A 14,894-nucleotide genomic window follows, 5' to 3' on the forward strand; every position below is an offset into this window, starting at 1 on the left:
CAGTCTGGTAGAATGGTGGCTGCAGTCCTCTGAAGCAGTGATCCTGTAGAAAAGGGTCTGCTCTTCCTCAGAGGGTCCAGTGGTGGCTGTGTAGCTCCTGTCCTCTGGAAATGGGTGGAAAGGGTTGTCTGTGGTGTTCAGAATCTCAGAGTATATCCACGATGGGATGCTTGGTTCCTCCCTCTGGGTGGAGCATCTCACAATGGGGTAATGAGTCATGAGGCCAAGTGTTGATTAGGCTCATTAACAGAAGATAGTCTGGAGGGAGTTCTCTCTGAGTCATGCGGAAGCAAGGAAACATTGCCCCACCTGATTTCAACAGCTCATGAGGATGGGAATAGAATACACTGCAACCCAGGACACTCTCCTCAGGTTTTCAGCTCTTCACAGCGCTAAAAGGGTTAATCTCACCTCGGCCTTGCAGCTGGAATGTCACTTATCGCTGTTGGTCACATGATCTTTGCCGGACAGCAGGGCAGCTTCAGCTGAATCTTGGCCGCACTGGAGAGGGGGAGCCGGGCTGCTCTGGCTGCCCACAGCAGGGATAAGGGGGGGTTCCGCAGGTGGAACAGGGCCCGTCGGCTCCAGGATGGCCGTGGCCCGGCCCGGCCTGGCCCAAGCAGGGCCTGGGCCAGCCCCACTGGCCCCCACACAGGGCCCGCAGCCACCTGTCCCAGCACCGGAAACGAGACAGAGACTCTGCCTCGGGGTTTCTATTCTTAAGTGTGGATCACAGAGGCGGTCACAACTTTAAGTGGCTTAAAGAACTGCCCATATTCAAGCTGGCCACTGATAGGTCCTGTCAGGTCAGAGAGGAAGCTGTAAGCACCCCTTGGCAAGCTGGAACTATGCTTTGCTAGCCCATGACATGCATCTCCCGTCGCTGTGCTCCCAGTGCCCGCGGATGTGTTTGCGAGGAATTCCCTGTGGAAGGGCTCCTACGAGTACATGGGGAAGAAGCAGCCGGCCATGCTCTCCGTCACCAGCTTCGACCCCGCCACCAGTAAGGTCAACGCCACCTTGATTGACCACAGCGGGGTGGAGCTCCAGGTGTCCGGTAAGGGGCACCACGTGGCCTTTGGGAGGGGTTGGCGTTGGCACAAGGGGTGTCCTGGCCAGGGAGGGGCTGTCCCCTGTGCTGGCACTGCTGGGACACCTCTAGAGCTGCGTCCAGTTCTGGTCACTCATGGCCAGAGAGACCTTGAGGGGCTGGAGCGTGTCCAGGGAAGGGAATGGAGATGGAAAAGGGTCTGGAGAACTCCTGAGGGAGCCTGGAGAGAAGGAGGCTCAGGGGGGACCTTCTGGCTCCCCACAAGTCCCTGACAGGAGGGGGCAGCCAGGGGGGTCGGGCTCTGCTCCCAGGATGAGAGGAAACAGCCTCAGGCTGGGCCAGGGAAGGTTTAGATTGGATTTGAGGGAAAATTTCTTCCTGGAAGGGGTGGTCAGGCCTTGGAACTGCCCGGGGAGGTTTGGAGTCCCCATCCCTGGAGATGCCCAAGGAAGGACTTGGAGCTTTTGGCAAAAAAGATGAAATTCTGTGAGTGGGACTTCAAGGATCCTTGGGGGTCCCTTCCAGCTCATGGTTCTATGAGTGCTCCCTGTCCCTGCCCTCCTGGAGCACCAGGCTCTTCCTGACCCAGCAGCAGAACCTGAATATTAATTTTAAATACTGAGTCCTTTTCCATATGGAAAACATCTTCAATACCCTGGGCTGTGTTTCCCAGTCCATCCCAGTGATAGGACTGGTGTCCACTTAAACCCTGAGATGGTTTCTCTGCCCTCCCAGTCACTTATTTCAAGCCAGAGTGATCCAGAGCTGACAGAATCTCTTCTTTTCCAGGGATTTACAAGAAGGAAGACGTGCACCTGCTGCTCCAGGTGTACCAGATCATGGGACCTCTGGAGATCTTTGCCAACAAGTTCAGGAATGACAAATGGGCTCTGGATGGACACGTGAGTGCACAAAATCCACCCTCCAGTAGTCCCAAAAATGCCACCTCTGCTCCCAAAAATCCCACAAAGGTGCTCTGATTTCTCCCTGGGAAGTGGGAGCCGGAGCCAGAGCCCTGATCCCGCGTGGGCAGGAGTCAGGGAAGTGCTCCCACATGGATTTGGACACGCTGGAGTCAGGTGTGCTCCCAGCTGGAGAGGATTCCCGGGCTGAATTCCACGGGCAGATGGCCTGGGATGGTGTCTGTCCCTCCCATGGCTGTCACGGCCCAGATTTCCCTTCCCTGAAGCTGAGGGATAATTCCCGGAGCTGGGAGCGGGATGAGGCTGCTCCAGTGCCCAGTGCTGGGAGGGGCCATGTGGCACCTCCCCAGCAGGTGACACCACGTGTGTGCCAGCTCCTCCTGCAGCTGGGGCTTGGGTTTATTGCCCTGGGCTTTGAAATCCATCACCTCCCAGGGAATGCTGGAGGAGAAACCAACGGGATTCCTTCCATGCGGATATTTTCCATCTGCTCAACATCTCGCTGGACAAGCTGATTTTCCCTGTAATGGAGCCAACTCCTCACCCCTCTGCCTGTCCCTGGGAGCTTCCCAAGCCCTTCAGGGATCCACTGGAGCGTGGAAAAAATGCGGATCCGACTGAGCCACGGCCGCTTTTTCCCTCTCCCCCTGGAATCAGCAACGTCCTCTCCGGCTGATGGCAAACCCGATTTTTTTGGCTTCCCTTCCTTTGAGACGTCTTGAGCAGTGAAACTCCTTAAAAAATGCCAGGATTTTCTGGGGAATTGCATCAAATGAATGCACTTGGAAGGGGCTGGGATGAGCTGGGTGTTAAATGTTGGATAAATCCATTGATCTCCTTTCTCCTGTCCCCGCAGGTCTCGTCGGAGTCCTCGAGCGGCACCTTCGTGTACCAGGGCTTTGTGCGTGGCAAAGGCTTCGGGCAGTTTGGCCTCCAGAGACTTGGTAAAATTCCTTGGATTTGCACTTTTTCCCTTAATTCCAAAAGCTCTGTTTTGGCCTGGTGGGGGTTTCCAACCAGGGAATGTTTTCCCAGTCCCTGGCTTGAATTTTTGGCGCTTTCCGGGCATTCTGCTGAACTCGGGTGTGAGGTTTGGGGGAGACAAAAGAGCACAAAACAAACAGCACGATGATAAAATTGATAATTTGGGAACAAAATGAGGGATAACCAGGCTGCTGTCCAAAAGCAGGGAGAGTTTGGAAGCACAAACAGACCTGGACACGTTTTTCTCAACATTTCCACATCCCTGCCAAGCCCAAATCCTGTTCCCACCACAGAAAACGTCTCAGTCAGAACTCACAGACGCTCTTGAGAGCTTAAACCACCCGAAGTTTAAGCTCCTCAATACCTCTTAAAGCGTGGTCTGAGCTCCTTAATCCCTCAGGATTGTCGGGATCTCGTCACCTTTATGGATGCTCGTTACTGCAGCGTTTCGGAGTCTCCCTTAAAGCCCAACTTGGAACTTTTTTAGCAAAATAAATCAATTTACACCTGTCTTTAACCACAGCTCTAAATAAATGATGAGGCCTAAGTTAGGCTGGATCTCCATCCTTGCTGCCTCCATCCCTGCAGCTTTCAATTCCCTTTTCCAGCACCGCTTCCCTCATTTTGCTGCCGGTGTCACTCGAGCCAAGCCCCTTTTTCCCCAGCAGGGGCTTGGAAATGTGGGAAATATGTGGGAAATGTGGGAAGTATGTGGGAAATATGTGGGAAATGTGTTCCTTTCTGCTGTGTTCCAGACATCAGCATGATGGAAAATGATCCCGAATCCATAGGTCACCACTTTGCATCCAACAGCAGCTCCGTGGCAGCCGCCATCCTTGTGCCTTTCATCGCCCTGATTATTGCAGGGTTTGTGCTTTATCTCTACAAACACAGGTGGGTTTGGGGCAGAAATTCCAAAAGGTGAAAGAAATTCTGGGGTTTGAGAGAAATCTGAGCTGGACTTAAAATCCCCCTCCCTTTAGGCCTGGTTTAATTCATGAGGTGGGAAAACAAAGCTTTATCTCTACAAACACAGGTGGGTTTGGGGCAGAAATTCCAAAATTTTAAAGAAATTCAGGGATTTGAGAGAAATCTGAGGTTGGCTTAAAATCCCCCTGCCTTTAGGACTGGTTTAATTCATGAGGTGGGAAAACAAAGCTTCATCTCTACAAAGTGGGTCTGGGGCAGAAATTCCAAAAGGTGAAAGAAATTCCGGGATTTGAGAGAAATATGAGCTGGGCTTAAGATCCCCCTCCCTTTAGGACTGGTTTAATTCATGAGATTTGGGAGATTGGGGGCAGAAATTCCAAAAGGTGAAAGAAATTCGGGGATTTGAGAGAAATCTGAGGTTGGCTTAAAATCCCCCTCACTTTAGGACTTGTTTAATTCATGAGATGGGACAATAACAAAGAGAGTTTGGGAGATTGGGGACAATAATTCCAAAATTTTAAAGAAATTCAGGGATTTGAGAGAAATCTGAGCTGGACTTAAAATCCCCCTCACTTTAGGCCTGGTTTAATTCAGGAGGTGGGACAATAAAGCATGGAGAGACGAGGGTTTGGGAGAGGAGAACGGCGAGGCTTTTGCTGCCCATCACTGGGATTTGTGACCACATTTAGAAGGATCCCAAGCCAATTCCTTCTCCCGTGGCGTTGGAAATTCACCTTCGCTCCCGCTCCCTGCTGCAAACCCAGATTTTCCCGCCCCATCCCCACGGATTCCCCCTCCTCCAAAACACATTTCCCTCCCACCCTCTCAGTCCCCTCCCTCAAGGCCTTGACCCGGGTGCGTTTTGTCCCCGATGCCGCAGGAGGAGACCCAAAGTCCCGTTCAACGGCTACGCCGGCCACGAGAACACCAACGTGAGGGGAACCTTCGAGAACCCCATGTACGACCGCAACCTGCAGCCCTCAGACATCATGGCGGGCGAGGCCGAGTTCACCGTGAGCACGGTGTGCACGGCCGTATAGCGCTGGCCCTCACGGTGAGTGCGACATGGCCGCCGCCGTTGTCCCCTCGCTCCCCTCAGGGTCGCGGCGGCACGGAACGCGTTGGGTCGGAAGGGTTCGTAAAGCTCGCCCAGTGCTGTGGGCAGTGAGGGCTTCCACTCGGCCACGTGGCTCCAAGGTGGTCTTGGATGCTTGCAGTAGCTACGGATTGTCTGGGAATTCCATCCCAGCCTCCTCGTCGCAGGGGGGAATTTCATCCGGATTTCCCGTCTAAATGCAATCCGCTGTGGCTCTAGTGAAGCAGTTGGATCAAAGGGATCTTGTGGGGGCTTGGAATGTCCTTGCAGGGCCAGGAGGTGGACTCAAGGAATGATGGGATGAGAGACAGCCTTAAGCTGCTCCAGGAAAGGTTTGGGTTGGAAATCAGGAGGAATTTCTTCCCAATAACCCACTTCCTTTTAGCTCAGTTGGAGCAGTGGGTCAGAGGAGGCCCAGGATTGCCCAAGGGATCTTGGGGATCTTGGAATGTCCCTGCAGGGCCAGAAGCTGGATTTGAGGCTTGATAGGACAAGAGGACACAGCTTTAAGACCCAGGAAAGGTTTGGGTTGGAAATCAGGAGGAATTTCTTCCCAATATCCCACTTCCTTTTAGCTCAGTTGGAGCAGTGGGTCGAAGGAGGCTCAGGATTGCCCAAGGGATCTTGTGGATCTTGGAATGTTCTGGACAGATCCAGGAGATTAACTCAGGGGTTAACAGGATGAGAGGACACAGCCTTAAGACCCAGGAAAGGTTTAGGTTGGAAATCAGGAGGAATTTCTTCCCAATATCCCACTCTGTTTGAATTCTGTGGGATATTGCGAAAGGAGGCCCAGGATTGCCCAAGGGATCTTGTGGATCTTGGAATGTCCTTGCCGGGCCAGGAGCTGGATTTGAGGCTTGATAAGACAAGAGGACACAGCCTTAAAACCCACAGAAGTTTTAGGCTGGAAATCAGGAGGAATTTCTTCCCAATATCCCACTTTCTTTTAGCTCAGTGGGAGCAGTGGGTCAAAGAAGGCCCAGGATTGCCCAAGGGATCTTGTGGGTCTTGGAATGTTCTGGACAGATCCAGGAGCTGGATTTGAGGCTTGATAGGACAAGAGGACACAGCTTTAAGACCCACAGAAGTTTTAGGTTGGAAATCAGGAGGAATTTCTTCCCAATATCCCACTCCCTTTGAATTCTGTGGGATATTGGGAAAGAAGGCCCAGGATTGCCCAAGGGATCTTGTGGATCTTGGAATGTTCTGGACAGATCCAGGAGATTAACTCAGGGGTTAACAGGATGAGAGGACACAGCCTTAAGACCCAGGAAAGGTTTAGGCTGGAAATCAGGAGGAATTTCTTCCCAGTATCCCACTCTGTTTGAATTCTGTGGGATATTGCGAAAGGAGGCCCAGGATTGCCCAAGGGATCTTGTGGATCTTGGAATGTCCTTGCCGGGCCAGGAGCTGGATTTGAGGCTTGATGGGACAAGAGGACACAGCCTTAAAACCCACAGAAGTTTTAGGCTGGAAATCAGGAGGAATTTCTTCCCAATATCCCACTTTCTTTTAGCTCAGTGGGATCAGTGCTCATGGGAGGCTCAGGATTGCCCAAGGGATCTTGTGGATCTTGGAATGTCCCTGCAGGGCCAGGAGCTGGATTTGAGGCTTGGTAGGACAAGAGGCAGCCTTAAGCTGTCCCAGGGGAGGTTCAGGATGGAAATCAGGATGAGTTTATTCCCAGAAGGGGTGGTTGGACATCGGAATGGGCAGCCCAGGGAGGTTTGGAGTCGCCATCCATGGAGGTGTCCAAGGAAAGCCTGGATGTGGCACTCGGTGCCGTGGGCTGCTGACAAGTGGTGGACTCGATGATCTCCAAGGCCTTTTCCAAGCTCAGATCCAGGGATCCCTGTGGATCCCTTTTGTGGGATCAGCTCTGCCCAGGGCCTGCCCCAAACCAGGCCCTGGTCAGTGGCCAAGGAAATCCCAACAAACCTGAGGTGGGAACAGGAAAAAATGGGATTTGAAGAGGAATCCTTCCCTGGGTGACTCCAGACAGGGAATTTTGCACAGGAATCTGGGGTTTTAAAGTTTTACTGCAGGGAGAGATGGGAAGGAAAAACAGATCTTCAAGAGGGATCCTTCCCTGGGTGATTCCAGACAGGGAATTTTGCACAGGAATCTGGGATTTACAAGGTTCAAGCAATCAGACGTTCCCTGTGGATTGTAGAGCCCTTCCAGACTGGAATATTCCAATTTCAGGATAACAAAGCCGCTTTCCTGAATTTCCCTGTGTCACAAGCTACTCTTTGTTTTCCCTGTGTCCATCCCAGATTCCCGGGCTCGGTGTCCAGTGGATGATTATCCCAGCTCACCATCCATCCATCCATCCCCTCCCCATCCCCCTGCTCCTGCCGAGGCCGCGGAGAAGCTGCTGCAGCTCCCTGGAATTCCCGAGGGGCTGCTGGATCCGCCTCCTCCATCCCGCTGGATCCCCAAGCCAAAGGTTCTGCTCCGGCTCCCGCCCTGCCGGCGGCTCCCAGCCCCGCTCCAAGCCCTCGGGAAGGGAGGGCCTGGAAGTGGTGGGAAGGCTTTCCCAAGCTGCTCCCAGTGGTCCTGGAAGGAGCTGGGGGGGGTCCTTCCAGCTGCCCCCCAAACTTCGGGAAGAGCTCGGGCAACAAAGAGGTTGTGCACAAGGTGCTGGATTCATGGAAAACACCTGGATGGGGCAGGATGAGGATTTGGGGTTGGGTTTCTGGGGTTCTTTTTTTATAGGATTTTCTACCCCAGGGCTTGAGCAAGGGGAGGAGTTTCCAAATGGAACCTTCCCAAAACTTGGGAAAAGCTTCCCAAAGCTCTTCCCCTCTTCCCTGTGTTTTGTTTTCCTTTGGGCATTCCTGGCTGGATTTGTGGAAAACACCTGGATGGGACAGGATGAGGATTTGGGTTTCTGGGTTAATTTTTTGTAGGATTTTCCACCCCAGGGCTTGAGCAGAGGAAGGATTTTCAAATGGGGCCTCTCCAAGTAAAACTTGGGAAGCTTCCCCCTCTTCCCTGTGTTTTCATTTTCCTTTGGGCATTCCTGGCTGGATTCATGGAAGTCCCCTGGATCCAGGACAAGGATTTGTTTGTCCGTATTTGGATTTCTGGGTTATTTCTTTGTTGGTTTTTCTACCCCAGGAAGAGTTTCCAAATGGAACCGTCCCAAAACTTGGGAAAAGCTTCCCAAAGCTTTTCCCCTCTTCCCTGTTTCATTTTCCTTTGGGCATTCCTGGCTGGATTGGTGGAAATCCCCTGGCTGGGACAGGACGAGGATTTGTTTGTCCGTATTTGGGTTTCTGGGTTATTTTTTGTAGGATTTTCCACCCCAGGAGGAGTTTCCAAATGGGACCTTCCCAAAATCTGGGAAGCTTTTCCCTTCTTTCCCGTGGTTTGATTCTCCTTTGGCCATTCCTGGCTGGGTTTTTCCTGCCCCTGGCTGGATTTTCCAGCTCTCAGGGATGGGAAGGAAACCTCTCCCCCTGATTTGAGCTGGGCCCAAATCCCTGATCAGGAATCCAGATGATTCCAGGAGGGACAGGAATATCCAAAGGGACAAAAAAACCTCTCCAAAGAGCTCAACAAACACAAATTCCCCCAAAAACTTCCCAAATCCTTTCCCCTTTCCAGACAGATCCTCCAAATGGCAGCGCAGGAGGAGTTGTGATTCCCATCCTGAGCTGCTCCCGTTATTTCCCAGGGGCACCGAGATTTCCTGGGATTTTGTGGGAGCAGGGAAGGCAGCCTGGAATTTCCCTGCCATCCCAGGGGAGCAGAGCTGCACCTCGGGATCCAGAGTTTGCTTGGAGTCGCTTTTTTTAGGATCAGGGGAGGCTGAAGTGCCATTCCCAGGTCACTGAGTCCAGGAGGCTCCAAGGGAAATCCGGATGAACCCTTTGGAATGGGGTTTTCCATCCATGCTCCTATTCCAGCCTGGATTTCCCCTCCCTGCGGTTCTGCCTGCTGAAAACCATGGGATAATTTGGGATTTGTTGTTGCGTTATCCTTGATTTTCTGGGTGGAAATAGGGAAATATTTCATTTTTCTTACTCCTGGCTCTCCTTCGGCTCTCCCAGAGGGAGCAGAATTCCCAAAAAAATGCCACCTCTGCTCCCAAAAATCCCACAAAGGTGCTCTGATTTCTCCCTGGGAAGTGGGAGCCGCAGCCAGAGCCCTGATCCAGCGTGGGCAGGAGTCAGGGAAGTGCTCCCACATGGATTTGGGCACGCTGGAGTCAGGTGTGCTCCCAGCTGGAGAGGATTCCCGGGCTGAATTCCACGGGCAGATGGCCTGGGATGGTGTCTGTCTCTCCCAGCTCATGGGAGACAAATCCCAGAGGGACAAAAAGGGAATATTCCCCTTTTTCTGTTGTCCTCTCTCCATCATTCCATGCTGGAACAAGGCTGGGATAACCCCCTGGATTCCTTGGATCCCACCCTGCCTCCAGCCCTGCTCTCCTGGCCCATCCCTGGGCTTTTCCAAGCTCCGTTATCCCTAAAAACCCCACAGCCAAACCCACCCCGAGCTCTGCTCCTGCCCTGCCGTGTCCCCATCCCAATTCCAGGGCCCAAAACTCCTAGGAATCCTTGGAAGCAGAGCCTGGATCCTTCCAGCTTCCTGTCCAGATTCCAGGGAATCCTCTCCTGGCTGCTCCATGTGATGCACAAACACACATTGGCTTCCCACACCCGACTCCCACTCATTCCATGGAAAAACCAGGAGAAAATCCCATCCAGGAGTGTCAGATAAATCCAAAATATTTCAAACCAGCCAAGCAGGGAGAGGGGGGAGCTCGACTTCGATGGAATTTGCTGCTTTGGACCATGAATTCCCTTTTCCTGCTGGTGCCCAGGAAGTGGGAAAGGGATTTATCCCGGGTTTTTTTGTGAGCTGGCTGGGATCTCCTCCATGCCATTCTCTCCATCCTTGTGCCCAGAGGACTTGCATATGGTAAAAAAATTATGGAAAAAATACGGGAAAAAAAGGGGGGAAAAAAAGAAAAAAATATATGGAAAAAAAAGGGGGGGAAAAGGAAAAAAAAAAAGGGGAAAAAAAAGGAAAAAAACTAGGAAAAAAAGGGAAAAAATATATTAAAAACCCCAAAAAAAGCTCAATCCCTCTTTTGTACAGAGATATATTTTTATTAATTAAAAGTTTGTACAGCTAAAAAAAAAAAAAAGAAAGAAAAAAACCACAAAAATGTAAATTTTTTTTTTTTCATTATCCTAGGAAAAAACAAGGAAAAGTAGTGGGGGAAAACAAAAATCCGCTTTTTTTTTTTTTTTTTGTAAATGTAATAAAGTGTATAAATGGTTCCCATGAAAATGTACATATGGAATCTCTCCACCCCCTCCGGCTTGTCTGCAGAATTCCCCTTTTATTTATCTGTCTCTGTATATGAGGCTTTTCCGTGTGTTCCCGGCGCTCCCTGCGGAATTTCAAAGCTATTTTCGATTTTGGATCTTCCGAATAATAAAAAAATCTGGATTTTTGCATTGCTTTTCCTTACAGCCCCCCCTGGTGCTTCTTGTGTCCATTCCCGAAGGTTCATCCCGGCGTTTCCTGGGTGTGCGCTGGGATGGAGATTCCCGGCTTTTCCGGCTCCTTGGTTTCAAAAATGGGGCAAATTCAGGCAAATCCTCTCTAAAGGCAGAATTTTTCCCCCTTTTCCAGTGCGGTTTTATCAGGGATATCCCATGGGAAGCGACAGCGGGATCGCACCGAGCCCTTCCCCATCCCAACCCCCGCGGTCCCGCTCCGGGAGCCCCAATTTGCCTTAATGAGGTTTTAATGAGGAGCCCGACGCCTCCTCTCTCCCCGTGCCCGGTGATTGGCAGGAATTAACTCGGGATCGATGGAATTTGGGATCAAAGAGGCCCCGACGGGGTCTTTGATGTCCCGCGGCTGCTCCTGCTCCGCTCCCGTGTGGATTCGATGCTCTCCGTCACCTTTGTTTGGCTCTTCCCGCTCCCGGACGCTTTATCCTTGGATTTATCCTTGGATTTATCCCTGGATTTATCCCTGGATTTATCCCTCCTCGGCTCAGTTCACCCGAAATGAGGGCGGGGAAAGGCGGCGGGAGGGAGCTGAGGGGTTTTGGGAGGTTTGGTGTGAGCGGTTCCTGGCGGGATGAGCCTGACGTTCCTTGGGATTTGGGGGCAGCAGAAGAGATCCTGCTGGATTCCAGATGGATTCTGATGGAGAGAAGAGGATCCAAACCCTTTGGAGTCCACGGAGCTTCCCAGAGAAGCTGTGGCTGCCCCTGGATCCCTGGAAGTGTCCAAGGCCAGGTTGGAGCAGCCTGGGATAGGGGAAGGTGTCCCTGTCCATGGAATTGGATGCAATGGGATGATCCTTAAGGTCCTTTCCAATCCAAACCATTCCAGGATTCTTCCTGCTTCCACTTCCCAAGGTTTCCTTCTGTATTTGGGATTTAATCCCTGGCCCAGGCTCAGCTTTTGGGTGTTCTCGGGGAGAGAATTCCTCCATTCCCAAGTCCCAGCCCTGGAATCTCCTCCAAAGGGATTTTGTGCTTTTCCAAAGCTCTCCCATCTCCCGACCCCTCTGCCCACATTCCCTGGGAAGGAAAGATCCCTAAAATCCCTCTCGGCTCTCCCAGCAGGTGCTGATTGAGGGAGGGAGCAGCAGGAGAACTGGGAGAGTGAGCTGGAGGAGCTGGAGCATCCACTGGGAATCTTTTGGGGGGAAAAAATCAGGGAGAGAGCAGTGGGGAAACCAGGAGAGCTGGAGCCCCACTGGGAATTTTGGGAGGGAAAAAAGAGGGAGAGACCAACACCGGGAATCTTCTAGGGGGAAAAAAACAGGGAGAGAGCAGCAGGAAAGGGAGAGGGAGCTGGAGGAGCTGGAGCTTCCACTGGGAAAAAACCAGGGAGACAGCAGCGGGGCAGGAGCTGGAGCTTCCACTGGGAATCTTCTGGGGGAAAAAACCAGGGATAGACCAGCGGGAAAGCTGGAGCATCCACTGGGAATATTCTGGGAAAAAACAGGGAGAGAGTAGCGGGGCAGGAGCTGGAGCATCCACCGGGCATTTTGGGAGGGAAAAAACCAGGGAGAGACCAACCCTGGGAATCTTCTGGGGGAAAAAAATCAGGGAGAGAGCAGCAGGGAAACTGGGAGAGCTGGAGCATCCACTGGGAATATTCTGGGAAAAAACAGGGATAGACCAGCAGGGAAACTGGGAGAGAGAGCTGGAGCATGCACTGGGAATTTTCTGGGGGAAAAAATCCAGGAGAGAGCAGCGGGACAGCTGGGAGAGCTGGAGATTCCACCTGGCGGTTTTGGGTGGAAAAAAATCAGGGAGAGCAACAGGGAAAAGGGGAGAGAGCGCTGGAGCTTCCAGCGGGCATTTTGGGGGGAATAAAACCGGGAAGAGCAGCTGGGAGCGCCGTAGGAGGGAGCGGAGGGCTCGGGATAAATTTCCATCCCTGATTAATCCCAGCTCGGCCCGGGCAGCCGCGGTTCGGCTCCTTAATGAGGCCTCTCCCTCATTAACGCCTCGTTAATTCCGCGGCCATGGCGCTTTTAGGGCGCTTTAAAAGCGCCGCATCCCGGAATTCCCACAGTGGGAGCTGGGACAGCCTCGGAACAGGGAACTAATCCAGGATTTTTTCCCGGTTGGAAGCTGCAGGTGTGAAAATTCCGCACCCCAAATCCCCCTCTGCCATCAGTGCTGGGGAGGCAGAAAAATCCCACCAAAAGCCCTTTTAGACATTCCCGAATTTCCAGAGCCGCCTGAGGACTTCCCCAGGAGCCTCCCGTGGGATGGCAGAGCTGCGGGACTCGGTGGAATCCGTGCCCTGGTGCCTCATCCCGAGAAAACAGCAAATCCGGGAGATCTCTTTAATTAGGATTTTCTTTTCAAACGAATCCCCCCGAGCCCCGATCCCTTCCCCAAACAACCCGGAATATTCCAAGCTCCAGTCAAAAGGAGTGGGAAAACTCCCTGTGAGGAGAGTGGAAGTGCGGGAGGGATGGAAAAGATGGAATCGGCGCCTTTTCCCACCTTTGATTTATAAATTCAATTATAAATTAACTATCCCTTGAATTAAATATTCCTTTAATGAACTATCCCTGGAATTAATTAAATATTCCTTTAATTAACTATCCCTTGAATTAACTATCCCTTGAATTCCGCCTAAGGGTGCAGGGATAAGGGGGTGTCGGGCCGCATCCAGGAATTATTCCCAGGAATTATTCCCAAGGAATTATTGCTCCATTTGCCCTTTCCAGCAGCGATTCCAGCTGATTTCCTGCCTGTTCCTCCTTCCCTGCGGCTGGAAAAGGGCCGGGAATGACCTGGGAATGCCTCGGAGTCCTGGAGGAAGCGCTTTAAAAGCACCCGGAGCCATCAGGTTCCCGGGAAAAGTTGGGAATTGCTGGGCAGGGAAGCAGAGCCTGGAATTCAGCTCCTGGGAGGATTTGTGGCTCTGTTTTCCTTCGGGAGGCAGCGAGGAGCGGGAGCCAAAGGAATATCGACAATTCCACCCCACTTTGGACAATTCCATGCCTCTCCTGGAGGTCAGAGGAGGTTGGATCCCATAAATCCCGGCTGATCCCACTCCGAGGCTTTAGGAAGGGAGGTTTGGAGTCCCCATCCCTGCAGGTATCCAAGGAATTCCCGGGTGTTGCTCTCAGTGCTCTGGGATGGGATCAGTCACAGCTTGGATGATCCCGGAGGACTTTTCCAACAGAAATAGTTCCGGGATTCCTGGAAGGAGCGAGGCACCGCCACCCGCTGAAGATTTAGACCCAAATTTCCCTCGGCTCTGGTGAATCTCCAGCTTTTCCTGCTGCTCATTCCAGCCGGGAGCTGCGGGAGCAGCTTTGAAATTCCCATTTAATCCGACTTTTCCCCCGCAAAATTCCCTTTTTCAATCCTCACAACTTCAGCGAGGCTTTCCCACACTGATCCGTCCCCTCCCAGACCTGGAATTGTTCCTGGCCAAGAGAAAACCTTCTGCTCCAGGTGGCAATTCCCAGGTTTTCCAGCAGGGAGAAAGAACCGAGCCGCTGGGATTGTTAACTATGGATTTTTCCCTGCTTCCAGCACTTCTCCGCTCCTGGAAAACACGGCTGGAGCAAATGATGGGAGCTTTGGGATTGCAGGCGCTGTCCCGGAGAGTTCCCTCGGAAATCTGCCGGGAATTCTGGCAAAAAAATGGGGAGAAATTGTTTAAAATCCGTGTTGAGACAGAAAAAAGAGCCCAGGGCGAGGCTGCCGGAGCTGCTTTATCCTGGAATTCCTGGATGTGGGATCAGCTGGGAGGGGCTCCCACAAGCAGCACAATTCCCTTGGGAATTCACTCCCTGTCCGCCCTGGGAGGCCAAACCACGTGGAATTGGGACACAAATCCATGGATTAACTGCACCATTCCCACCTGCCGGGAGCTGGAGCGCCTTGATCCCGGCTCCCAACTTCCCAGTCCTGCTGGAAGCGGCTCCTGCTGCTGGCGCTGCCAGCCTGGCTCCGAAAATCCACTCCCTGCTGCATTTGGGATTCTTTCCCTACATTTCCTCAGTGGTGCTGCCATTCCCGGAGCCGGTGCCTGCCTGGAACACCGGGAATGAAGAGGTTTCAAGCAGGGATCGCCAGAAGGAAATAGGGAGCAGCTGCATCCCAAAGCAGCAGGTCATTCCTCATGGGAAAGGCGTGATCCCATTCCTCATGGGAAAGGCGTGATCCCGTTCCTTATGGGAAAGGCGTGATCCCGTTCCTTATGGGAAAGGCATGATCCTGTTCCTTACGGGAAATCTGGGATCCCATTCCTCATGGGAAAAGCGTGATCCCATTCCTTATGGGAAAGGCGTGATCCCATTCCTCATGGGAAATCCATGATCCCATTCCTCATGGGAAAGGCGTGATCCCATTCCTTATGGGAAATCTGGGATCCCGTTCCTCATGGGA

At 52.3% G+C, this 14,894-nt stretch overlaps 1 protein-coding gene across 5 annotated transcripts in view; it reads left to right on the forward strand.

The window, feature by feature from the left end:
• Nucleotides 1-10,148, forward strand: part of CSMD2 (CUB and Sushi multiple domains 2) — a 350,153-nt gene extending 340,005 nt beyond the window's left edge. For all 5 annotated transcript variants that reach the window (XM_032132060.1, XM_032132059.1, XM_032132058.1 and 2 more), the window contains 6 exons: nt 896-1,057; nt 1,841-1,953; nt 2,831-2,918; nt 3,714-3,852; nt 4,769-4,942; nt 7,264-10,148. In XM_032132060.1, the coding sequence (XP_031987951.1) occupies nt 896-1,057; nt 1,841-1,953; nt 2,831-2,918; nt 3,714-3,852; nt 4,769-4,928 (662 nt within the window). In that variant the 3' untranslated portion in view covers nt 4,929-4,942; nt 7,264-10,148. The remainder of the gene's footprint in view (nt 1-895; nt 1,058-1,840; nt 1,954-2,830; nt 2,919-3,713; nt 3,853-4,768; nt 4,943-7,263) is intronic.
• Nucleotides 10,149-14,894: the final 4,746 nt, after the last annotated feature.

This window comes from Corvus moneduloides, chromosome 23 (assembly GCF_009650955.1).
Source record: "Corvus moneduloides isolate bCorMon1 chromosome 23, bCorMon1.pri, whole genome shotgun sequence".
Lineage (NCBI taxonomy): Eukaryota > Metazoa > Chordata > Aves > Passeriformes > Corvidae > Corvus > Corvus moneduloides.